We start from the raw sequence: 27,735 nt of genomic DNA, 5'->3' as shown, positions 1-27,735 counted from the left end.
GAAGTGAGTCTGGTGAGCGGGGCCACCACTTTACCGTAGTCCCAGATGTAGCAAAGGTAGAAGTTTGAAAAACCTAGGAACTGTTGAAGTTGTTTTCTGGTTGTGGGGGTTGGCCAGTCATCCACAGCCTTGACCTTGTAAGGATCAGTCTTGACTTGTTCCCTTTCAATAATATTTATCAGATACTGCACAGAGAGGACGTGGAACTTTTTGTGGCGATTTTCCAGTAGGCGCTGTAGGACTTGGCGGACATGCTGTTTGTGTTGCTTGGGGTCCTGGGAGAAGATGAGTATGTTGTCTAAGTAGACGAGCATGAACCGGTTGAGGAAATCACAGAGGACATTCATTCATGAGGGCTTGGAAGACAGTGGGGGGCATTGGTGAGTCTAAAGGGTATCACTTGATATTCAAAATGTCAAAATGTTTTTAACAAATGAGTTGTTAAAAGCTATTTTTTATATCCTCGCAAAATGCATGCAAGGTGGTATGCGTTCCTGAGATGCAATTTAGAAAAGATGGTGGCTCCGGATTTGTTTTCAATGGTGATATTATTCAGTCCTCGGAAGTCGATGCAGGGGCAGAAAAATATTGTCGTTTTTGGCAACAAAGAAGAACCCAGGCCCCAGTAGTGGCAAAGAGGGACGTATAACCCCAGCTGCCAGGCAGTCATTGATGTACTTCTTCACCGCCTCCCACTCAGGTCTGGAAAGGTTGTCCAACTGGTTCATTGGGTGCCAGGCGGAAGGTCAATAAAGCAGTCGTAAAGTCTGTGGGGAGGCAAAGACAGTGCTCGCTCCTTGCTGTGATAGTCAGAGGGAACCAGAGTCAGTTCCTGAGCAGGGAGAGCAGAGGTTAGGCTTAGGGATGTAGACTGTGGGTGGGCTGACTGAACGCACTTGAATGATAGGAGGAACTCGAACCCACAACCTTTCCTGCCAGCCAATCAAGGTGTAGGTTGTGGGTTCCAAGCCAAGGGGGTCCCAGAATCAACAGAGTCTTTGGAGAAGGGAAGATGTAAGAACTGGACGTTTTCACAGTGATTCCCTAAGATGACCAGGTGAAGAGGAACAGTGCGGTGAGTTATCCTGGCCAGGGAGCTTCCATCCAGAGTTTTGACCAGGAGGGGCTTCCACAGAGATTGCAGACTGAGAAACCAGGGTGCTGTATAAAAAGTTCTGTTCAGCACCAGGGTACACCAAGGCTAACAGAGGCAGAGAGAAGGTGTTCAGGCACAGGGTGGCAGGAAGTTGCAGTCTGGGTGAAAAACTACACAAGGCAAGCATTCATTTGAGGGCAAATTGCTTGTAAAACAAGTGAGTTTTTAAAAGCTTCCTAAAACTATCAACCGAATCTGCCTTTCTAATAACTGGGGGAAGATGGTTTCAGAGGGAGGGGGCTACAACTGAAAAGGCTCTGTCCCCTTTTTTTTTTTTTTTTCTGGATTTGGGGACAGCCAGAAGGCCTTGGTCAGTAGACCTCAATGATCTTGTTAAGGCTATGGGACACGACTGTTCGGTAATGTAATGTAGGGCTAACCTGTGTAGTGCTTTGAATGAAATTAAAAATATTTTAAAATCAATTCTGCGCTCAACTGGCAGCCAATGCAGGTTGAATAGAACTAGTGTGATGTCTGAGCCATGTCAAAGTTGTTAAAAGTCTAGCAGCTGCATTCTGGACCAACTGGAGCCGGGACAGAGAGGAACATCTTATGGTGGTGAACAGTGAGTTGCAGTAGTCAAGGCAAGATTAAATAAAAAAAGTTAATAGTTTTCTCCAGTTCTTTATAGGATACCACAGCCTTGATTTTTGAGATGGAATAGATTAAATAGACGGAGTCGAGAGGGGTGTAACTCAGCCAATTTGGGGATAACAGGTGTACCTTTCAGTTATCTGCAGTCCAGGCAAGAATATTGATGTTACCCTCAGGATACAGTAATGCTGGCAGACACCAGCGAACACTCTCTCCGGACCAGGGTGGAGAAAGTTGCGTGTGTTGAGTAATGGGATGCTCAGGGTCCTACTGCGTGTATTTTACAGAGCCTCCAGATCCTTACTACCTCTCAGCCGTCCTCCTCCACGGATCAGACTGGTAGATTAGTCAAAATTGGGTGCAAGGCTAAGAAGGTGGCTACCTTTGGGAACAGGCTTAAGTGACTGAAGCAGTTGGTATTCTTCAGGGAATCTCTCTACCTGTGAATGTTGCAGAAGGTTTTCGACATCTGACCGTTCAATGGCCTTGGAGGGAGGAGTCTGGGTATGTTTGAGGTTATTTACTGAGCTCACTGTATGGGCCACTGATCTGACGGCAAGTGGAGGAAGGGAGGGATTTCCATTCTGCAGGGTTTGTGAGTTCCAAGACTTCTGTTATGCGGTTAGCGACAAATATTTTGTAGCAACAGGTTTCTGAGTTGATCCACATTAGTGGAGTCTGACCACAGGACTGCTGGGCCTTTTCTGAAGCATCACAGAATACATGCAACTCCCTTGTGGTGATCACTTTGTCCGGTGGGCTGTAACAACGAGGGATTTTAATCTTGTGCAGGTTGTGGAGTTCTTCCTCCCAGGTATTCCAAACTGATTGATGTTTGCAGGTAGGATTAGATCATCCCATTCTTGCTCCTTCAACCATAGCTGCTGCACCAAAACCTTTGGACGGGTGATGAAGGGGGTGAGGAAGCGAAGGGGATCATACTGGCAGACTAGGACCTTGTATATATTTCTGAGACTCAAGGAGGAGTACCCCACCGGTCGGTGCCTGTAACCGAGCTGGTCTGTACCACAGTGCCAGACAAGCCCCAGGGTTCCTTCTTGAGGGTCTGTGTGGTTTTCATTCACCCAGTGCTCTGAAGAGGCAGACCTGGCCTCTGGGGGAAAATGTTGAACAACCACAGGACTGTTGCTGGCTCACTGTTGGATCTCAAATTCATCCACAACCAAAAGGGAGCGTATGCAGTCCAACAGATTCTTTGCCTCATTAATGGAGGGAAGGCTATTTAGGCAATTGTCCACATTGAAGGATTGTAAGATGGACTGAAGAACGTCCTCGTTACCTGGCTATAGATTCCTCACATAATGTTGTATGGCATATATGGTACAACAGGGGCTGCAAGTGGTGTTAAAGGGTAAGACCTGCCACACATAGACGCTAGCCGGTTCATCTCCTTTCATGTGTCTCCAGAGGAAAGAGAGAAGGGGTTGGTCCTCTGGCAGGTGTCTGATCTGGTGGAACATGGATTTGATGTCTCTGCTAATAGCATAGGTGTGCTGCCTATCGCCCAGGAGGACACCCATCAGTGAAGGACCCAAAACTGGACCAGGAATGAGGTAGTCGTTCTGACTTTGACCTTTGTATTTGAATGAACAGTTAAAGACTAAGCAATGTTTGCCGTTATGTTCCACCAGATGATGGGGGGTGTAACAGGACTCACTGGACTGACTTTCCTCCTGAAGGTCTGACATAGCTCTCCTGTACCAACTTCTCTACTTTATGGTTGTAAATGGAAGCTTTGTTGGACTTCAGCATCTGAGTCCTGCTTAGATCTGGCTATAAATGTGTTACTCTGACATGGGAGGATGTCGATTTGCGACAGCTTCTCCACATTGTGGCGGAGATCTGACTGGGTGGAGTAGCTCTCATGGAAAAGGACTTCGTTCATCACCACAGGATGAGCTGCATTAGGGTTTAAGGGGCTGACAGGAAACAAGGTTGGGCCTTGCAGAGCCCAGCCTAGACGGGTGTGCACTGCAGCTGGACTCTTACCAGGAACGAGACGCACCTTCTCAACAGGACAGGGAAGATGGGGATGATCAGACCCAATAAACGTTAGAGCTGTAATTTCTCTGGACAAAATGGCTGTATGACCTACTGACTGAGACGACAACATCAGACCATGACAAAAACCTTCCAGGACAAAAAAAGAGGACAATTACCACCCCATCCCAAAGCATTTGTCATAGTCGAAAACCAAATTTTACATTCCATTAATTTTGCACAAATGTCACCAATGAAGAAGAGCTCGGAGCCGTGTTATATCAAAGGAGACCCTTGCTATGACTGACATCTTCCAATGTCAGTCAAAAGACTTGCCATAAACCAACACGTCATCAAGATATGGGACAGATATCCTGTCTATGGAGCGACAGGCTGCTCTTCATCCAGTGGCATAGAAAATTATATGTGCCAGTGGAAATGTGAGCATCCTGCTGAAAGCATTGGCATGCCAACCTCATTGAAAACGTGACATATAACCAAAGTGAAGGTCATGCTGGCACAATTAACAGCATTTCAAAAGAAAAAAGCAATATTACATAAACAAACCACCATGTAGCTTAACACACATTCCTTTTCTATCGGGTGTTTATAGAGGGAGCAAGGTAAGTGTCTACAATGTACAGCCATACTGTGGATCCAAGTCAAACCCATCAATAGAAACTATTGTTTCATCCATGAACGGAGGTACCACCCATTACGTTCAACTCAACTTGCAACCATAAGTTTTTGACTCGCAACCAGAGGTCTGATTTCCAAACCAAATTTTTTGTGACACATGCAAAATTCTCAAGTCTGTGAACAAAAACAACAAAATTGAAAAGGAAAACTTGTTTGCAATTCAAATAATTTTGTTCTCAGTCAATGTATTTTTACTTACAAACTTGATTTTTGATTGCAATGTGAGAATTCTGCATGCTTAAAAAAGACACAAAAGTACCTTCATACCTAACGACCATGTGTTCTTTTTATACTACTGCTTTGTTGCGGTCTAATACTGACACATTGCAGTGGCCACAAAAGACAGCAAAGGACTGTAGTAGTTACTTAAAACTAAGGGTGGCGTGGCTTGGGCAAACTTTTTGATAAACAAAGTAAGGCAAGACCTCTAATCTATGTTCTTTTTTGCAGAAAAATGCAGACAAATACAGTGTTTTTCTTCTTTTACTGCCAGTGTAACGAGACCAGATGATCACCTGGTATCAAGATACAAGGTTGCAATAATGAGTCTCATCAGAATGTCATGGTGCTTAAAAAAAAACAAAAAAACCCGTTTCATTGTGCTTCTTTCCGTCAATGCTTCTTGCTAAGTCCAAAGCATCGTTAATCCTGACGTGTCAAAAAAATCTTAAAATTCACAACACAATCTGTGACTTTTTGATTTTAAGTGAGCAAGAATTATTTTCTAAAGAAGACAAGGTGCTAAAGTTTCGCGCTACCAGCTACCCAGTCTGTGCCAACATAATTTTCCACACTAAATGTCAGAATCTTTTTTTCCTCTTTCTTTTTCTTATTTTTTAACCAAAGGTAGCAAACTTGGCCGCCCCCCCAGGACATGAGTGAAAATTGCATTGCAATACAATGTTTCACCACACATTCACCCCACATATTGTAACATTTAGTGAGGTGCTGTTTCCCTAATTGTAAGTTACTCAATGAGAAATATGGAAGAGATTTGGCAGAAACAGCATAGAGGAATTACAAAACTGTTGAAGTGTTTTATTAAAATTGCATACTACAGTGTAAAAAAAAAAAAATCAGGGTTTGATCATTTCTCCTATCCTGTTCAGGGTCACGGGGGGAGGGGGGGTACTGGAGCCTATTATTATCATTTATTATTATTATTATTGTTGTTGTTGTTATTATTATTATATCAGAAATTACAAAAATAATACTTTTAATTAATGAAAACAAAGTGCTGTGTTGTCCTACTGCGCATGCAGTAGTTCTCTTGGTGGTATTTTATTGTTGCCATCGTGATTTTGTGCGCCCCTGGGGGCCTATTGATTTGCTCCTGTTCAGGTCTGAATCATAGACTGTATCTGAATTTGAGAAAAACTATGAAAACCAGAATCCTGAAATGAACTCTGGCTCTTGCGGCCCTGACTTCCACACAAACTGCTCTCTTTTTGCTTGTACTAAATATACCTAACTTAAATTAAGATGTATGATTATGATTAGATGAGTAAGTATGATTTTCGTCAGTATTACACTGACGGGACAGCATCGCCTCCACAAGAAGTCGCTGCTACGAGCTCCTTCAAAGTCTTCACATACAACAGGATCAGAACAGGAAGTTTGTGATTTATATTTCAAATTAAAAGCACCGGAACGACAAGTGGGCCACATAAATATCTGAACATCGGCAACTGTGTTTCGTTTGAGAAACCGGACGCGGTTACTGTCCTTACCGCCAGCTTCCTGCTGGCACCGCTGCCAATAACCTCACAGTTGAAGGAGGGACTTTGTTAAGCGTTGCACTGGTGGATGCTTTACAGTCAGACAGGAGCGCCGGGGACTTGAAGGAAAGCACTTTTTCAGTGAAGGATTTTCAGAGACTCACGTGCTAATTTTTCCCAAACAACGTCACGCTTGCAGGCAAACAACAGATCGGCAATTATGAGGAATCCTCTGTTCTGGGCTATGTTTGTCGGGATGACCATCCTGCTGATGGAGCAAGGTAAGTGATGGATTTTGTCATCCCTTGGAGCACTTGTTATCGCTACCGTCGGAATCTGTTTGGATCGGATTGTTTGTTCTTCATGAAGTGCCTTGATAATGTGGCGGAGGGTGTTTGTCTCCACATTTGACACCATATCTGCCATCTAAGGGAAAGCTTAAATTAAGCGATTGTAAAGTGCAGCTGAGCCCTCATGATGCCAGCGGCTGGACTCCAAGCGCTATCCGAGTAAATGTGTTTTTACGCCGGTTTATGAGACTGCAGCCTTTTTCTCTTCTGCCAAAGTTTAATCGCTCCGGTAAATTGTCAGCGGTAGTTTTGCTTTGGTTGTGCATTTTTGCATTTAAAAGAAAAGAAGAAAAAGTGTCGGCTTTAGTCACACTGCACTTCATTTTAATGCCTGTGCAATTGTCCTTTTTCTGCGTGGGGCTGCTTGCTGCCCGCGGAACATCTTGACGCATGACAAATCTCCCGGACGGGAGGTCTTTGCTGCAAAGTTGATTAAGTATTAGTTCCTAATCCACACTGACTTCGTGGTCAGGTCATACAAATTAAGCCATTTATTCTCCGGGCAGGCAAGAGGAGCTTTGCGAGAAGCGAGATCAAGTCAAGCAGCCCAGCCTTTCTGACCTTGTTTACACCTGAATATGAAGACTAGATGGAGGCGTTGCTTAAAGACGTGAAAACCAAGTCCACTTAAGAGCAATGAAAACCGCAGTCGTATCATCCGTAATCGTCAGGTTGTGTAGGCTATTTGCCTTTTTTCGAGCTCTGTCATCAGTCTAACAAGATTGGGACTCAAGGAAAAATTAATGCTATTAAGTCTCCTTGGCCTGATAATGACCCTTGAAGTCAGAAGAGACTGGTTACATAAATAACTGGGTTAATAAACAAATGAGTGAAGTGGATTCATGGATGAATGAAGGAGGTGTGCTTTTCCTCATCAGCCCTCCAGACCTCACTTTCTTTTATTTGGCCAGAAGCTTATTTGTAGATGAGTCTTCGGCTGCACTAACTGCGTCCCTCTACATCCTGCTGATTTGAAATGTCAAGCTCACACACAGCAAATTAGAGATTCTTTCATAAAGAGCTAAACTAATGACCCATACTTTGAAGAATTGTTGCCAATGGTAGAAATAAGGTCACCAGCTCACCTCCTTAATAATGTTTTTTATGATTTCTAATCGGTATTCTGACTTTGAAATTATGCTTTTTGATCAACCTCAACACATTTAATACAAATGTTTTATTTGTCTAATCACATAAAGTCAGTGTATTAACTAAATCTCTGCTATTATGTGGCGCACAGTTTTAGCAAATATAACTCATACAGACTCTTTTCACTTTTTTAGTCTTATTATATAGTCTATTTCAATTGCATCAGAGGTATGTGGAATAATCAAGACTCACTGTGTGCTTGAGTGGATCAGAGACAGATTGTTTTAACTCACACTTAATGAAATTCAGCAACACTGTCACTGTTAATACCATACATCATTACTTATTGTACAGTCATTATGTTTACATACCCTCTGCGTACTATACAACATTTTCATAAATATTCAAATTACAAAACTCTTGTTGCTTGTGCCAAACAAAACACTGTCTCTCTTGTTGCTTGTGCCAAGCAACAAGAGAGACAGTGTTTTGTTTTGAGTCACATTGCCATGCTATTAAAACTGTGTAGTACACCCAGACAAATTCCATCCACCCCTCCCCATTTCAATTCAAGATCTATTTTGATGAAATAATTTGCATGTACCAGCAGATCTCTTGCAGAGTCAGAGATGTGTTAGATTAGATTACATAAAACTTAAATGGTCCCCATGGCAAAATTGGGTCGTTGCAACTCTGAATAGGGCACAGGTAAAAAGAGGCAAATATATTATCTTTTTCTCTAATACAAGCATTTTTGATACCAAGCAAACAGAGCCAAAGAACACAAATGAATAAATAAAAATTCACAGGTAAGCAGATGTTTATGAATGCATTACTAGTTTACACCAAGGATATTTTTTAAATGACCATAGCCATGCTTATTGATTCCAAAATTCATATTAGATTGTATTCACATTTTGCTACATATTATGGATTTAGGCTGGGATGAGGTTTGTCAAAATGTAATAATTATGTTAATAGTACAATGTTTAGGATTATTTGATACAAAAAAATTAAATTATCCATTAAATGTGATGATGTTGTATTGTTGATGTTATGTCAAACATCTACAGTGGGTACGGAAAGTATTCAGACCCCTTTAAATTTTTCACTCTTTGTTTCATTGCAGCCATTTGCTAAAATCAAAAAAGTTCATTTTATTTCTCATTAATGTACACTCAGCACCCCATCTTGACAGAAAAAAACAGAAATGTAGAAATTTGTGCAAATTTATTAAAAAAGAAAAACTGAAATATCACATGGTCATAAGTATTCAGACCCTTTGCTCAGTATTGAGTAGAAGCACCCTTTTGAGCTAGTACAGCCATGAGTCTTCTTGGGAATGATGCAACAAGCTTTTCACACCTGGATTTGGGGATCCTCTGCCATTCTTCCTTGCAGATCCTCTCCAGTTCCGTCAGGTTGGATGGTGAACGTTGGTGGACAGCCATTTTCAGGTCTCTCCAGAGATGCTCAATTGGGTTTAGGTCAGGGCTCTGGCTGGGCCAGTCAAGAATGGTCACAGAGTTGTTCTGAAGCCACTCCTTTGTTATTTTAGCTGTGTGCTTAGGGTCATTGTCTTGTTGGAAGGTGAACCTTCGGCCCAGTCTGAGGTCCAGAGCACTCTGGAAGAGGTTTTCTTCCAGGATATCTCTGTACTTGGCCGCATTCATCTTTCCTTCAATTGCAACCAGTCGTCCTGTCCCTGCAGCTGAAAAACACCCCCATAGCATGATGCTGCCACCACCATGTTTCACTGTTGGGATTGTATTGGGCAGGTGATGAGCAGTGCCTGGTTTTCTCCACACATACCGCTTAGAATTAACGCCAACAAGTTCAATCTTGGTCTCATCAGACCAGAGAATCTTATTTCTCATAGTCTGGGAGTCCTTCATGTGTTTTTTGGCAAACTCTATGCGGGCTTTCATACGTCTTGCACTGAGGAGAGGCTTCCGTCGGGCCACTCTGCCATAAAGCCCCGACTGGTGGAGGGCTGCAGTGATAGTTGACTTTGTGGAACTTTCTCCCATCTCCCTACTGCATCTCTGGAGCTCAGCCACAGTGATCTTTGGGTTCTTCTTTACCTCTCTCACCAAGGCTCTTCTCCCACGATTGCTCAGTTTGGCTGGACGGCCAGGTCTAGGAAGAGTTCTGGTCGTCCCAAACTTCTTCCATTTAAGGATTATGGAGGCCACTGTGCTCTTAGGAACCTTGAGTGCTGCAGAAATTATTTTGTAACCTTGGCCAGATCTGTGCCTTGCCACAATTCTGTCTCTGAGCTCCTTGGACAGTTCCTTCGACCTCATGATTCTCATTTGCTCTGACATGCACTGTGAGCTGTAAAGTCTTATATAGATAGGTGTGTGCCTTTCCTAATCAAGTCCAATCAGTTTAATTAAACACAGCTGGACTCCAATGAAGGAGTAGAACCATCTCAAGGAGGATCAGAAGAAATGGACAGCATGTGAGTTAAATATGAGTGTCACAGCAAAGGGTCTGAATACTTATGACCATGTGATATTTCAGTTTTTCTTTTTTAATAAATTTGCACAAATTTCTACATTTCTGTTTTTTTCTGTCAAGATGGGGTGCCGAGTGTACATTAATGAGAAATAAAATGAACTTTTTTGATTTTAGCAAATGGCTGCAATGAAACAAAGAGTGAAAAATGTAAAGGGGTCTGAATACTTTCCGTACCCACTGTATGTATTGTGTAGCACAGATGTTTACTGAGGTTAACATGCTGACCAGCTTGCTTTTGTAACTATCATGAAACTCAACAGGCAAGAGTGAGTCACGTCGCGTCCAGTCTGCCCTCAGTCCGACCTGACAGGATTTCAGTGTAACACCGAATTACGTAAGGACAGACTGGCTGGATGTCACAGAGACTCTCTATAATCTATTGGTGTACAAAGTGGTATTACAGGATGGAATTTAGTTTTGTACAAATTGCATCTGTAAGCATTTATTATGTAAATTGTTTCATTACCCGGCCCAAACCGTTTGTATCGCTGGGAGTTAAAGCTGTTAAGTAGGCTGTCAGGATTACTTTAACATGCAACATGGTCGCTTTAAAATACAAAGTAGCTGGTACAGTAGCTCCTCTCATCTGATCTGATTATGATCAGAAATGGAGGCAGTTATTCATGTTGTCACTGTTCTTAAGGGAAATAATGCTATTTTAAGTGTTGAGACACATGCGAGAGGATCTGACGGGTCAGAACTAGACAGGCACGGTGGCATTAGAGAGCAGCGCAAATCACAGGAGCAAAAACAGTCCAGAGTGACTGATAGAGATAGTGAAGGCCAAAACACTCAGGCGCCGCACGGCGCTCGTCAAAGCAGCTGCTCCTATTATTTTCGATGTAAGCCCCTACACTACACCAGCGGCGCCTGAGTGTGTGCCGCGCGCCGCCCAGCAACACTTCACCGCCCTGTCCTACTTCCAGTATCACTGCTTCTGACAGGAAATTTTTCCCCCGAGCAAAAATGGCTTTTCTGTACTTCATGGCTCCCTTTCGTCTTCTACTCGGCTGCTGATGCAGCTCGACTCTGTCGCCCCCTTCTGTTGGAGTCTCACTATGGATGAGGAAGAAGCGAGAAATATCCCAAGCTGTGCAACACAATGCCGTTATAACAAGGACAATTGGCAACTTACACATCACATCAGTTTTTCCATGCTGTGTGTGGTCTTGACGCTTTGCTTTGCGGCGTGTCCTATTGGTGACAGTTAAAACACGACACCTGACGCGTCGCGGCCCCCGTGCAGTTTTAGCTTAAGAAGCGCTTTGGTTGAAGCTCTCTGCTAGTTGGCTGAGGCTGAAGCCGCTGGGACAGGAAGTAGTGCACATCTGGACGATAGTTAACACAAATTGAGTGCTTAAAGGTCTTCTCTGTGCACCTTTGCGGAGATGAGCAGCAGGCTAAAATTGCTGTGGGGCCATGTGAGCTCAGTGGAGAGAAGGTGTGAGGCTTCTTTTATGTAGCAATAATCTCCAGGAGACAACCGACATCATTCACAGTACATCAGTGTCATGTGCATCCTTTGGCTTTAATTGGAAAAATATGTGGGAATATGTCAAGGTCAGCTTCACTGCGCCCTCCATGGAATGCAGTTTTGTATTATTTTCTGTCATAAGATTTGCCAGAGACCATTGAATGAACTCTCGATGACAGAACGGTCATGCTTAACAGCATTCACGCCTGAAAAAAAAAAGTCATAGAACTAAAATTGTGTGCTTTGTGTTTTCTGTTGGGTGAGGCAGTAGTTCAGTGGCACTTCACACAAAGAACACGTCCTGCTTTCCTGCAAGTGATCCTACTGTTTCTGTCAGTGGATCGCGCTTCCAAAATGTTTCCAGGGAAGGTTGGGAAACCCCAACAGCTGATCATCTTCCACAAGAAGCAAATAAACATACTAAAAACATGAAGGCTAGGTGGGAAGCAATCAAATGTTAACATCAGTGCATTTGTTTGGAACATCAGATATCCGAACTACCCCAAAAGAAGCAGCACATGTTCGTTAAGTAAAGAAGGAAAAGTGCTTTTTTCCCCCCATAACATAAGATAAACACTGATAATGAGACAACCTCATTGTCAAAGTGCCCTGCCTCCCTCCCTCCTTCCCCACATGTAGCTGGGAGAAACAGTGGTGGCTGTGTTGCCAGGATTCAACACAAGCTTTTATTTAGTTGTGTTTGTTTGTTTGTTTGATTGTTTTTGACAGAGACCTGTTTTATTTTTCCTTCCTTTATCGGCCTATGTTGGGCAAAAGACAAAAAAAAAAAAAGACAGCCGGTTAGATTGAAATTTGGAGCAACAGTTGTCATTTGATGACCAGCTGAGAAGACGGAGATGGATAGGAGTGGTGGTTACAGGAGTCATGGTGTGCCTGTTGTATGCAGCCTTTTGTTAAAGACATTGAGATCATTGTTGATGGGTAGAGTGTGTTCTCTTCTTATCGCAGGGCGACAGCTACTCAGTAGGGATCTCCAGGCAAAAGAGACAGAAAAAAAAATCTTTTGTGTCAGTCCCCTGGTGCGGCAGTCCGCATAAAACCTTGCAGCAGAATGTATGGGCACAGCAGACAGATGGCTGTCAATGGTAGGTAAATATCACCCACCTGTGTCGAGTGCTGTGATATCAAACGATGATTAATGAATGTAAATTGGCCACGAGGTTGTGATTAAAGTCAGTCCACCCACAGACGCCCTCACAATTAGACCAAAATTATGCCTTGTTATGTATGTTGTTAATGCACTCTGCCAGAACCTGCCTCCTTTACTTTTACGCAGATAGTGATGCGATTAAAGTATACAAAAAATGTTTTTTAAAGGGCTGGTCAATTTTTATGAATGAGAACAAATGTAATTTCCTTCAAAATAATTTATATGAAATGCAGGTAGCCTAAAAGCCAACACTCCACTGTATAATAGACATTCTTTTCATTCAACAGAACTCATTCATGCTAACTGTTGACTCCATACATATGTTGCCATAGTAATGTTAATGTTGTTGTAGAGGACACGTAGCTTTTGTAAAAAAAAGTATTCAAGGCTCCTATTGCTTTACTCTACATATATGGCTGCTTCATTATTTTCACACAAGCATATCCAGTGCTCTTTGCTTCAAATGACTGAGTTCATGAATTAATCAATTTGTCGATGCACAGAAAAATAATCAGCACCATATTGGTGTTGATTTATGATTAACTCTGCAAGGTAGGGCAAGGCAAGTTTATTTGTATAACACATTTCAACAACAAGGCAATTCAAAGTGCTTCACATAAAACCATTAAAAGCATCAAAACATAAGGCAAAAGAAAAGGAAATTTAAAAACAATTAAGAACATTGATTGAAACATTAAAAACAGTCATTAAACATTAAACAAGCTAAAAAATAGAATAAAAGTTGCAGAGCAGTTTAAGAAGTAAAATGCAGAAATACAGTAAATTGATCAACATCCTTGAATCTGGTTCAATTAAAGGCGGGAAACAGAAAAGTCTTCAATCTTGATTTGAAGCAGCTGACAGTCTCAGCAGACCTGCAGGTTTCTGGGAGTTTGTTCCAGATATGTGAAGCAGAAAAACTGAACGCTGCTTCTCCATGTTTAGTACTGACTCTGGGGACAGAAAGGAGACTCGTCCCAGACGACCTGAGGAGTCTGAAGGGTTCATAAGGTAGCAGAAGATCAGAAATGTATTTTGGCCCAAAACCATTCATAACCATAAACCAACAGCAGGATTTTAAAGTCAATTCTTTGTTGGACAGGAAGCCAGTGTAAAGACTTCAGAACTGGAGGGATGTGATGCAGTTTTTTTGGTCTTAGTGAGGACTCGAGCTGCAGCGTTCTGAATCAGCTGCAGCTGTCTGAATGACTTTTTGCAGAGATCTGTAAACACACCGTTACAGTAGTCAAGTACTGAAGATGAATGCATGGACAAGTTTTTCCAAATCCTGTTGAGACACAACTCCTCTCATCCTTGATATATTCTTCAGGTGATAGTGGGCTGATTTTGTAATTGTCATGATATGGCTGTTCAGATTGAGGTCTGAATCCATGACCACACCTAGATTTCTGGCTCGGTTTGTGGTTTTTAACATCAGTGATTGAAGCTGAGCGCTGCAGATGAATTTGTGTGTTCGTTTTTTTGTAATGCGTTAATTCTGGGTTGGCATGGTGGTGCAGTGATTAGAGTTATTGCCCCGCCGCGAGAAAGTTCTTGGGTCGAACCTAGACTGAGACCTTTCTGTTTGGACTTTTCATGTTCTCCCTACGACCGTTTGCGTTTGCTTCAACTTTCTTCCCAGGTTTTCTTGTTATCGTCTTTTTCTGAACACACCTTCGACGCTCTATTCCTCTCTCTGCCACTCTCTCTCTCAAACACTCTCACACACCAGGTCCTCGCAGGCCTGGGACACACACTGCATGCCTGGCGTGTGCGTAGCCTTTCACACGCCGCTCAGCTTGGTTGCGTGTGTGTGTGTATCCACACCGGCTGCAGGTCCCACCATAGAATCAATGAGTTTCTCCGTGCTGGTTCTTCCGACACATTCAGAATCCTGACTGATTTAGCATTACAACATAGTTTGTGTGGTTGTATAAGTTATGTTTTAAAAGCTCCTAATTTTGGTTTTGTATTTTTTTCCTGTAATTAGCAATGTTACAGTGTTAACAATGCTATCTATTACAGCCTTTGAAACTACTTTTTTGATGTCCCAAAATTAAAAATATATTTAAGTAATACATTTTAATAATTTAAATATGCAATGACTACTAGACTATTGGCTTCACATAACGCCTATTAGTTGTAAAATCATAAAGCCTTTCAATAAATAAATAAGTAAATATAATCAACATTTTAAAAGTGATGCCCTCTGCAACATCTGGTCCACACAACTAGGTAATCATTGCTGCAAATTCCTTTTCCCTCTGGGGTCTTCGGCCCGAGGGCTGTTGTCTGCTCTGCCTGGTTGGTGATCCGAGTTCGCTGTTATGAGGATGATGACTAAACTCCTGGATGGTTCGGTGACACTGCGAACGGGTGTTTCTGTTGAAGTCAGTTTTATGTTAGAAAGCTAGAAAACACTGTCATTAGACTTCTACATTATGTCATTACAGCAGCCTTTACAACCATATCCTGTTGGAGTAGCGTTTTACTCTTATAACGTATGAGGGAAATTTTGAATGCATGACAAATATTGGAACTGCAGACTCCATATCTCATGTTTTCCTCATATGAACAGTGGGATGTTAAAATAACAAGTAAGAGCTCTGGTATGTAGGTAGACAGAGTCATAGAAAAAGTAATGGAAATTAACAAAAGTGTTTTTTGGTAATGCCTCCCTAAAATGTTTACCTGAAATACAATCTGTCTCATGACTGCATTGAATTAAGGTCTATTCAGTATGCTCAATGGTTTTACAGTTAAAACGGCTATTTCTGCTTCCTCAATATAAGTTTAAAATATTTGAACATGACATCCATTCAATAAGAAAAATGCAGGACAAGCACCAAAATGGAACCAGAAAAGGATTGATCACGAGCAAATATTTCTAAGTGTTTTCATCCCTGTCATTCCTTCACATCTTGAACCAAGAGATTACGTTGGATATGATTTGTTGAAATTAAACTTTACGGTGCTCCCTGTTACAATATAATTAAAGAAATTAGAGTCACGAGTGTCTGAAACTAAATATTGTCTGTTTCGTGCAAACAACAATAGGCTATGTTTGTTTTCTGAAAAGGCAATTTGCAAGTTGGCAGTAATTATTATCCATTGTTGTGGCGGGAAGCAGTTTACATATTGCATTCTACTTCTGTATTCAATATTGCTCCTTTGTTTTTATGTGTGCATTCTGTATTTTCACAGGTTTATATCACAAATAAATCATTTCTTGGTTTTTGAAAGTTGAATGTAAATCTGATTGATTTGCACACTCCAATCGAGTCATCAATTTTCCTAGAATTCCACTGCAGGCTGTCAGCACTGAGGCTGCCTTGTGTATGGCATTGGCAATTCAGTAGGGCTAATAAGGAAAACAACAAACTGAGGAGATGCTAAGAAAATCAAATTGATTGATTAGATTGTATCAATCAGATTATCGCCTTTCGCTCCTAAACTGTTACATGCCAAGAAGCCCTCGGGTAGAAGTGAACTGAGAGACAGAAAGATACAGAACCTTTATCCTGGGGGAAATTTCAGAAATGTAGATATTTTAAATGTGGATAGATATTGCCAGGTAAATCTGCCACATAGGCAGAAAATGCTATCTTTATCAGTTTCTTTCCTCTTTTTTTTTTTTTTTTCATTATTTAAGTTATCAAAATGTGCTTAGTGATGTCCTCAGTTTGCAGATGCCGTCACTTTTCACTTATGGATATCAAATAATGCAGTGTCATCACGTAGTAGCAATACTTAAAATTGCACAAAAGTAAAGGCTAAATCTTGTTGAATAGCTTTTCCTTCCTCATGAAGCTTGCCAAGTCCCTGTGAGGTGGTCATGTGACTTGATGGTGAAAAGGGATCACGCCAGGGAGGGCTGATTAATAAGCAGTGGGGATAGTGACTTCAGACTGTGTCCATTCACCAGGTTGTTGTGTCTGAGGAATGCTGTGACAGCTCGCATTATGCACTTTGTTTCTATGTAAGCAGCTTCACAGAAAACCTGCTTAAACAGGCAACTTGCATATATATATATGTATATATATATATATATATATATATATATATATGTATGTATGTGTCCTTTAGGGTGAGTGAATGCCAAGGGAACATAAATTAGAGAGTTTAGAGGAAGTTGATTTGAGGCTACAATTCCACTTTGCTAAACAACTTTTTTGCATTTGTTAGGAACATTATTTATGAAGCAGTTACAGTACATGCAGTTGATTTTAGAGACAATTTCGGCATCTTATTTGCACAAATAAACATAACCACTATCATTTTTGAATTTATTTTATGGTAAAGTTTAGAAAAAGAAACATAATCAGATCAAACAAAGAAACAAGTAATTTTGCAAAAAAAAACCTTTGCAGTGCCCATTCAAAATATAGTATTTGCCAGTACTATTGCCTAGTTTATGGCATTGTTGTGTAGCAAATTGAGAACAGCTCGCTGCGGATGTCGGTGACAACACGCTTGACTGCGTCGCAATACATATTTATTTTCCTTTATCGTGTAATTGAGGAGATAGAGAGAAATATGTATGAAGATGGAGTGATGTATCTTTATGCAAGTTAAATGTCACTTAACTGTTAAAATATAATTATAAATACAATTATTTTATTTCTCTGTCTGCGGCGACACTTCGCCTACTACTTTACACATCTTGGATCTCCAGTCAGGGGCTGCAATTTAGTGATCCACAAATGCAACAGGTTATTAATAATATTAAACATGTCGCATGTTTCGCTTGTCCAAAACAAATGGGATGAATGGTTCTTGAGATATGCGAAGGGCAAACATACAGACATTCATACATACAGTGATCTCTTACATTATGGTATAGATGACAAATGCTGTGGCCTCTAAAAGAAATTTAATAGCAGAAATAAATCATCAACATTCATCATATGAATGTGCTATTTTACACACTGTAATTTTGACCTAAATCATGGTATGTGTGAAGCATCGACACCAAAACCAAATGTCATTTACTTCTGTACAGCATTAGCAGTTTTTTGCGAGCATATTCTGCACATGGGTTCACAAAAACAGTTTAATTCCAGCTTTTTGTACTTTTCAAGGGGGTCTTTTGTATCTTTGTTGTGAGTGAAGGGTAAATTACTCTTCCATGTTATAGTATGTTACATGTATAGAGTACTTTGGTAAGGAATTGCACTAAATGGTAAATGGTCTGTACTTGTATAGCGCTTTATCACCTTTTGGTCTCAAAGCGCTTTAACATGGTTTTCCCATTCACACACTAATGAGACAGATCACCGTGCAGGGTACTGCCATCAGGAGCACATTCACACACTGATGGTACACCATTGGGAGCAACTAAGGGTTCAGTGTCTTGCTCAAGGACGCTTGGGCATGTGGACAGGAGGAGCTGGGGATCGAGCCACCAACCTTCCGATTAGTGTGCAACCCACTCTACCGTCTGAGCCACAGCCCCCCACTACTGGAACATGAGATTTTAGTTTTTTGGTGGTTTTGAAATTCCTGGTTTATGTGCAGCAAGACCTGAAAAATCTAAACGTGCATTTCATCTCATTTCATTTTTGCAGCAAATAGTGTGCTGTCAGCAAAAAAGGTTTGGTGGCTTAACACACGATCTGGAGTCAAAAGTCATAGACGCATGCAAGGCAGAGTACAAAATGCAATGTAGAGAAATTATATAGGACAAGGAGTCGCACAAATCACAGTAAGTGACAGTGTTTGTCTTTTGCTATTCTAACAATACAAGCATAACTGGGATCACAGGACTTTGTAATGCATGTCAAAGACGGCGTTTTCTTTGGCATTACTTTGTATTCTGTCAGAATGGACAGAATATTGTTGCCAGAAGTTTCTTCGTTGGAGACCACAAGTTAGACCAACCGAGAGAAGCCTGGGGATTCAAGCCACTGTATTGTATTGTTGGCCACTGGATGCTGATCCCTTAAATGTAGAAGGAGAAAGAAGCATCCAAAGTTAGACTCAGTGGGTAGAGCACAATAAAATAAGTAACAACAGTTACAAGCACACAGTCTAAATAATTAATATTTCCAGTGTGCAATGAACAAAAGCAGATTCCTGTCTTACTACTGTATGTGACACTAATTAGTCTTTTTGCTGTTCTGTTTTATCTTTTTCCTTCTCAGAGTGACCTTGTCATTACATGGCAATTCCATTGTCTGTGTTATAATCAGCTTACCTGCAGTTCTTGTGTCTGGAATGGAAAATAACTTCTTGTGCAACTATCTCTTTGCTGCCTGTACCTCTGATACAATCAGTATGTTTCTGCTACTTGTCTTTACCCAATGGATTGTGGAGACTTCCCTGCCTTACAGGAGCATTTACAACCTGAGATACTTTCCTAAATCTTCCATATGTTATTTTTATCTGATATGAAATCTCAAGGAAGAGAAACAGATATAAGTTAGGTGGGCAGGCAGTCGATACCAACATCAATCATATCCTGTCACCCGACCAGATCTTTGACATCAACACGGTGATAAGGAGGCCACTTGAGACTCTTCCTGCCCTCATACATTAATACCAGAAAGGCATCTCACATTTGGGGAGCTGCTGTGTACTAAGGGTGCTTAACTAGTGCAGTGGTGTGGTTGTAATTTTGGAACAGATGGCAGAGTTGGTAGTTAGCAAAGCACGTGGTTGAAGGAATAATTTGCGTGCAATTATTGGGGGCTTGCCCGAGCATTTGCGTGAGGGACAAGAGATAATATTTCAATTAGCGCTATCACTGATGGTTCTGTGAGCCCCTTGGCAGAGGCCTTTGTGATGGAATCTGGAAGAGTGTTAATAGGAAAGTGTTGAGCCTCCTGGGAGCAGGCATCTTCATTAAAGGTATAGTTGTCATTTTTTTCTCCTCATAGTTGGTCTGCAAAGTTTTCTGAACAGTCTCCAAACTGTGAGCAGCTCATCATTCCATCAGCTTACTTTTTGGCTCAAAGTATATCAAACGAGCCACTAACAAAGGTGACTATCAAACAGAAGGAGGATGCTTTAGGATATAGAGGCATCAATTTCAAATTCCCCATTGGAGGAGGGCCAAGTGTGTTAATGTAATTTCAATGATTCTTCTATCCTTGCAATTGATGAATGCAAAGTTAACCGTTCAATACAACTGACAAAACTTTAAACAGCTCTGAAAGGACCTATTGATTCTCACCTTGTCACTTACGCCGGAGATATACTTGCTGCTGAACCACACGTTCACGTTGACAACTGTTTGCGTCGTAAACATATTAGTTTATATACTTGACTATGCGTGTTACTGCAGGACTCCACCAGAGGGTGCACCAGTGAAACAATGATACCATTAGAACATCCTGATCTGCCTGATGTAAACTATAAACATGGCGACAATCGAGGGGGTCGCTACTTTGGTGAATCCAGTATGACGGGGACAAAACACGTCGTTGGCTCTGTCCACACTTCGGTTTTTCAGCATCTTCCGCTAAGCATTGACGTAACAATCCCGGACTTGTTTCCATTTCGTTTTTTGGTTCTTGTCACATTTTCATACTGCCCCTACACCGCCCTTGCCAGTCATTTGTATATTGCATCTTGCATATGGACGTGCACAACCAGCGGTCCAAAGAGAGGTTACGCGAAGCAGCCATCATGCAAATGCGAGCGTGTAGTTTGAAGCAGGTATATCTCCAGCCTAAGAGCTGAGAGAGAAAGACAGCAGAGAAAGTTTATGTATGAGCCATAAGAAGCTTTGTATTTCTGTCTTTTACAGTACATTAATTTGCAGATTTACATACAAACCAACCACTGCACCACTGCGGAAAGCACATGGTTGTCATAGACCCACCCTTTGCATGAATATTCATGATATATCAGATGGCCAAGAAGACAATGTTATCATACATAGTTACTTGACAAACTAGCATCCCCGGCTCATATTTTATAAATACCGCTCATCAGCATCTGGGCTACTGTGTTGTGATAGTGAGCTGCAGCAACGCAGATTTTTAATTGCATTCATATCAACAACAGCTGTCTAACATGAACCCAATGCCATTTAGCAGGTTGATTAAAGCTAAAACCTAGAGCTCATTGAACGTGCTGTTTTGGGCTTTGGGCTGATGATCAACAGCAGGTTTAACGTTGCTAAACGTAGAGCAGTTCCTGCAGAGTTGCAGGAACTACTCTAATTCAGTTCTTTCAATCACTTTGACATGGTTTTTCATATCAGTGTGAGGTGTCGACTTCACAGTTTTTAAAAATGTCATAGACACAACAAACTGAAACATGTTTTATTCATTATAATAACTGGTTATGTACTGGGAGAATTATTAGTTGTCATTTAAATATTGTCCAGCCCAAAACATGCTTAATATCTGTATTTGGTCAGATTATCCATATATTTCTTTTGACATTTTTTTAGTAGTATATTTTTCTAGGTATCATTAGTGTGTGCACTAAAAACAAACTCTGCTGGAAAAGTATTAGGACTTCATCTACAACCAAATTCTTCACAAAGCTCCTTGCATTACTTTACTTTACAATGCTCATTAAATTTCATGGAAGCTTATGTGAGCCTGTTTCATAATTAATGCTCAACGCTTGAGTGGCAATCTTAATAGTCTTTTAAATGGTCAATACAAAAATGAACGTTTTCTCATTAATCAAAATCCAATTGCTGTAATTCCTGCTTGGCCACTTTTGCTATATTACAGTATTCATTTAGACCAAGAAGCCACTGTTCTACATTAAAAAATTGTGTGTACAGAGAACGACATCATACACCACAGTGAAACTCAAATCACGCTTAAGAAAAGCCGAAGGCACTTAGTTTAATAAGTTAATGATAGTGATAATAAGAAGTTTGAGTTCAAATAAAGTGGGTTTTGGTTTGGTTTGTCAATGAAAGCCTTTCATTACTAGATTTACTAGTTCGTTTAATGGACTTATACGTATTAGTGTTGTTAGAATGAGTCATTGGGTTTATTGTATAATGGAAATAGCTACTTACAGACAGAATCACAGCTGGAAGCTGGACCATGAAAAATCCATTTTAATTTAACTTGTACATCACCTCAGTTTGATGAAGAAAAATGTTTCTTGGTTTACCTGTAGGGGGTTTGATAATAGCAAAGAATCAAGTACCTGCAAGATTGCTGTTGTTAGTATGACTTCAGATACATTTTGGTCATCAAAGACTTAAAGCTGCTGCATGAATTGTATTAGGATGTAATATTGAGCTACAGAATAACACACGATCAGCCACAAGTTATTAGATGAACTTATCTTGTTTTCTTGTAGGACTTTTGGAGTTGATAGATGTACCAGTGTCTGTATTTTTACTTTTGTAGCTACATATAAAAGTAGCCTTGTAGCACATTGGCTTCCCATCAGGTCATATCTACCAGATATTATTATTTCCTCTGAAGAGCAATGACTGGCCTTGATGATCATTTTGATTTGATAGTGAATATTCTGCTTGTGTGACATTTTTTGCAATGACTGCAACATTATTTTTCCAGACAGTAACAGATATCTAAATAGATTACGACTTAGTTGACAAGGCAATAGATAATGTGTCAGGTAACTGATACAATTGTATCACACAGGTACATTGTACACTCAGTAAATAGTTTGCTAAACAGCCCTTCACTACACACGTTCACTTAAAGTGCTTGTTTTTTCCAGTGACAGTTTAAGATTGTTATTCTAAGTGACTGACAACACGAGGGAAAGACTACATACAGATAGAAACCTCTTTTGTTTTGCTAGAAAATGGTTGTTTTATTGCTCTGTTCAAAACCACCAGACTCGAAACCAACTCCCATCTTCAATGAGTTAAAATGACTGCTTTTTTAAATGGAGTCTGGTGGTTTTTAACAGAAGCGATACAACAGCAAACATAAAGGTCTAAAATTGTAGGAATCCTTTTCATAATGTTGTCAGACAATTGTAATTACACTTTAAACCATTCAGCGACAAAACAAGCACCTTTAATAGTAGACTTTTTGGCGGTCACTGGCTCTAAGTCTATAAAGTGCGTCCCTGAAATATCAGCTTTTATTGCCACATATACTAAGCTGTTACCTGTTCAGGTAGCTGTTACTTACTGTCTGAAAGAAGACTCGTAGGTCCAGCTGCCGGTCCAGCATTCTCTGCTAATTAGGAGGCGTGACCTCCTCCGTCTGTTCATCCGGTGTGCGAGCATAGCTTGGGCGCAACCAAATATACATTTGGGAGGGGGGAGTCACACATTTAGGTTTCCTTTAACAGGAGACCAATTCGGAGGGCCACAAAAGAAGAATATATTTAACATATTTTCTTCTTTATATTAGGGAAGGAGAGACAGATTGGTATTTTCTAAAGAGGCTGTGGTTCAACCTAGTAACAGTAAAGTATCCGGCCACCAGAGACCTGAACTGAAATTGAAAACCTGAAACCTGAAATTCAAAACATCATACCTGGCTTTCAATTGGTTGGAGACTTTTGGCAGGGTTATTTCACGAAAATCCGAGCACGCGAGGTGAGATCGGAGAGCAGAAATTTTGCAGATGCAGTCTTGAGTGCAAAGAAGAGGGGCTAAACTGGAGCAGAGGAAATCTGAGTGCTGTCGTACGGGTTCGAAAGAGAGCGGAGCAAATCGGCGAGCAAGCAGCGATTTTTGTCCGAGGGAAGACTTTTGAGAGAGACTGTTATAATAATTGATTGTGAAAACAAGAAATCATGCTCTCGAATTGAGATGGTGTGCTCTTGACTTATGGCAGTGATATACTCCCATACATATGCCCAATGGCCCAGAGGTCAGAACGCCCTTGACATTATATTATTTTGTGCATGTTTAAATGTTACTGCGAATAAATAGCTGTTTACTCGCCAGAAATACACTACACACTTCTTTCTTGCATGTAAGAGTAGACCGGGCGCTACAGTGACTTACTGCACCATCTTGTGGTAGAAAGTGGTATTACGAAACAGGAGGAGCTCACCCTAAACTGTCGCCATCTTGGCTATGTGGAGAAAAGGGGCGGGACCACTGACATCAAGAATTTTCAAATTATGGCACATGAGGAAACTGCAATTGTTGCAGAACACTGCACAGAAGTGTGTTCAAATATTATGCAAATTCAAGAGATTATAAAAAACAAAAATTAAAGCGCTTGTCTGTCTGCTTGTCATGCTCCTGGGGAATCCTAGGAAGTGGAGAACCCCCCCCGATCTAGTCATGTATTCACAAGGATAGTTAAACTTAAGTTGATGCAGAGTCCAATTCAAACTTTCTCAAATTGGAACAGTCATGTCCTCGAGGCTAGCTAGCAGCTATTCAGAAGGCCATGTGTTGGTAATGTCCTGTGGGGAAGTGGACACCAGCCAGTGCCATCCATAATTTTTATCTGCTTCAATGTCCCAGACAGCACAGGAAAAACAAAGGCTGAGGCACTCGCCTTTTGTGTGTTCATCTAACTCAATGTGGGAGACAGACAGGCCTATTTGCATTCATGGTAATAGCTGTTGTGCTTGTTGCTATATTAAACTGATTGGCTAAAGGTTTCAGCGTGTCTGATTTCCTCCCACTATATGCTTGCACGCCTGTGTCCCTATCAGCGACTGTCAGCTGAAACCCATTCAGAGAGGCACACACTCTTATCCTAAATGGTGTAATGCATCCTCATGGTGCATGCTTTTCACGTCGCTTTTTACCCGCTCGATGTACGCACTCCCACGCAGAGCTGAAGCGGTGGGCGACTTCATAGGTGTGTACAGAGTGTTCTAAAAAAGGCCAGCCCACACTGGGATCATCAATAGGCAAACACACTGTTGTGATGGTAGAACCTGAGAGGTTAAAATAATATGCAATCAGGAAAGATTCTGGGAAGTGCATGACTGAAGTGAATCACTCTTGTCTCATAGCATTTTCTACAGCACCTCTTTGAAAATCCTGACACACTATATCTCTCCAGCCAGATGGTGGGCCCCTTGGAAGTTGTTTTCAGAGATTCTTTTCTTTTTTCTCTTCAACTGGGTACCACGTGCACAGGGAAATAATTTTGCATTAGTATGCAAAGAGGCCTTTTTTTTTCATAACCCTCAAGCTTGTTTGCTCTGACTCATTGTCAAGTTTCTGCCTTACCAAAATGGGTAATTCAAATCAGAGCTTCCTATGGGGCAAAATATTAAAATCAATATTTTATCAAATCTACTGTTATTGTACCCTCAACGTTTGTGTGTATTTAGTATCCCAGGGGACTTTTTACATTTAATTTGATATATGCAATGTATGACTGTAATCTGTATAAAATTAATGGAATTAAGGGACCAAAGGTAGTATTTACTAGCAATTTTTACACATTGTAAATAAAAATGTTTTTCTTGTAGTCAGTTCAGACAGTCTGGGAATTTTACTGTCCAAGAAAGTGAAAAAAAAGAACCCCTCTTTTTTAATCTCAGAACTGTGACCTTGTTTTTCTAATAACATGCCTCACTGTCAAAAGCTTTAAAAAAACAACAACAAGGTTACACAGGAAGAGAGGCAGACACGGACAAAAACAAAGTGGGGAATTACACCAAAACAACCAAAATGAAACTCAAAAGTTAGGGTTTTATATCATGGTCTTCATTATATTGGTTTAGGTCATCTCTGCTCCTCAGAGGGCACATAAACACCAACAAATCCTGTATACCATTTCTGAGCGAATGGCTTTTGGTGACATTTCTATCCATAAAATGTTCTTGCCTATGCACAGGGAAAATAGTTGACATGTTAATAATTTAATGAGCATGGAACTAAACCACATCAGTGCAAGATTGTAACTTAACTGTGCCTGTTACTGTAAAAGCAAAAGTAAATTGAACTCATTTTGGCAGCACAATGTCCACAGAAACTGTGCAAAGCAATTTCGACAATTGTTTGGATGGAATCTCTGTATGTAAAAGTAAACATGATTTGTGCAAAAAAAGGACCGAGGAAGGTTTGGAAAATATTTTTTCTGCCATTCTATTTTTATACAATATAATTTGCGGTTTCTTCATTCTAGATAATTACAAATTCTTGGAACATCTAGGTGGGCCAGTGGTCTAAGAAGAACCCAAGCAGGGTCCACAGTGTATCTACAATATCTCTTGTTCTACTATCTTCCTGAGTGTTTTCAGTCATAGTTTGATGTTGGATATCAAATACAGCCAGAGTTGCCATTATAAATAATACAAATGCATCAAAGGCCTTCATGTTAGTCTCTCTGACAGAAACTGGAAGTTAGTGACAGAACAATGAGATGCTGTACGACTCCATGACAGATGACAGCAAAAGAAGTTACTCTTTCAGCGCCTGACTCCAATATGCATACAGTTAACATTTATTGACATCACAAAAACATTATTGTACTGTATATATACACAATGCATTTTCCATTTCTTCATTTTCGGCAGTACTGTTTATATTGTTTTACTTGTATCCTTGTTTTGAACTCCCAACATCTCATTAAGACAACAACAAAACTCTGTATGTCAACTGTAAACATCGAGATAACATTTTAGTGTGGCGTTAATTATGAACTGCCAACATCTAAATTTTAGCTACAAGTAGCCTGTTGGATGCTCACAAAGCTTCGGCCTATGAAAATAATCACACCCATCGCCTTTGGCCAGAGGAGACTGGGCCAGTGCTTGAAGAGCCCTCAGACAGGGTTATTACCAGGTTCAGACTAAGACGTGTTTGACCTTTAAGACTCCCCGACCTGAGTGAAAGGAGGATGTCATTAAGAACTCAAGGTCAGAACAGATACACTGCAATCAGGTAATAATAGGGAGGTCTTCATGGTTGTCTTCTGAAGAGCTGGTCTTGAAAGGTGTTTAATGTCTCTCTTTATTTGGGAATTCTTTCCACTGTGCCATGCAAATCCATTGTCCCTCATTCACACAGCTGCGTCTGCTTTATTGCCCTTAATGTTTAGTGTAGGAAGTTGAAGTCAAATTTTTTTGTCTCCTACGATCAAATTTACTAGGCATTTTAATATTATGGCACATTAAAGGTGAATAAATTATATCTACTTGGGCTGCCCCCTTCTAAAGATTTACTTAGTCAACTTATAGTTCTCAGTTCAAGCCGAAAGCCAACTAGTCGTTACACATTCATGATACAGTGGGTACGGAAAGTATTCAGACCCCTTTAAATTTTTCACTCTTTGTTTCATTACAGCCATTTGCTAAAATCAAAAAAGTTCATTTTATTTCTCATTAATGTACACTCAGCACCCCATCTTGACAGAAAAAAACAGAAATGTAGAAATTTGTGCAAATTTATTAAAAAAGAAAAACTGAAATATCACATGGTCATAAGTATTCAGACCCTTTGCTGTGACACTCATATTTAACTCACATGCTGTCCATTTCTTCTGATGCTCCTTGAGATGGTTCTACTCCTTCATTGGAGTCCAGCTGTGTTTAATTAAACTGATTGGACTTGATTAGGAAAGGCACACACCTGTCTATATAAGACCTTACAGCTCACAGTGCATGTCAGAGCAAATGAGAATCATGAGGTCGAAGGAACTGTCCAAGGAGCTCAGAGACAGAATTGTGGCAAGGCACAGATCTGGCCAAGGTTACAAAATAATTTCTGCAGCACTCAAGGTTCCTAAGAGCACAGTGGCCTCCATAATCCTTAAATGGAAGAAGTTTGGGACGACCAGAACTCTTCCTAGACCTGGTCGTCCAGCCAAACTGAGCAATCGTGGGAGAAGAGCCTTGGTGAGAGAGGTAAAGAAGAACCCAAAGATCACTGTGGCTGAGCTCCAGAGATGCAGTAGGGAGATGGGAGAAAGTTCCACAAAGTCAACTATCATTGCAGCCCTCCACCAGTCGGGGCTTTATGGCAGAGTGGCCCGACGGAAGCCTCTCCTCAGTGCAAGACGTATGAAAGCCCGCATAGAGTTTGCCAAAAAACACATGAAGGACTCCCAGACTATGAGAAATAAGATTCTCTGGTC

At 40.8% G+C, this 27,735-nt stretch overlaps 1 protein-coding gene across 2 annotated transcripts in view; it reads left to right on the top strand.

The window, feature by feature from the left end:
• Positions 1–6,239: 6,239 nt before the first annotated feature.
• Positions 6,240–27,735, top strand: part of ntm (neurotrimin) — a 438,955-nt gene continuing 417,459 nt past the window's right edge. The window contains exon 1 of one of the 2 annotated variants that reach the window (XM_069165071.1): positions 6,240–6,449. In XM_069165071.1, coding sequence (XP_069021172.1) covers positions 6,389–6,449 — 61 coding nt within the window. In that variant the 5' untranslated portion in view covers positions 6,240–6,388. The remainder of the gene's footprint in view (positions 6,450–27,735) is intronic. The other variant, XM_069165070.1, reaches the window with a different exon arrangement.

This window comes from Embiotoca jacksoni, unplaced genomic scaffold (genome assembly GCF_022577435.1).
Source record: "Embiotoca jacksoni isolate LCO1_2020_lvr unplaced genomic scaffold, fEmbJac1.0.p SCAF_33, whole genome shotgun sequence".
Taxonomy (NCBI): domain Eukaryota; kingdom Metazoa; phylum Chordata; class Actinopteri; family Embiotocidae; genus Embiotoca; species Embiotoca jacksoni.
Note: the sequence above shows the minus strand (reverse complement) of the source record. Positions and strands in the feature narration are given on the sequence as shown.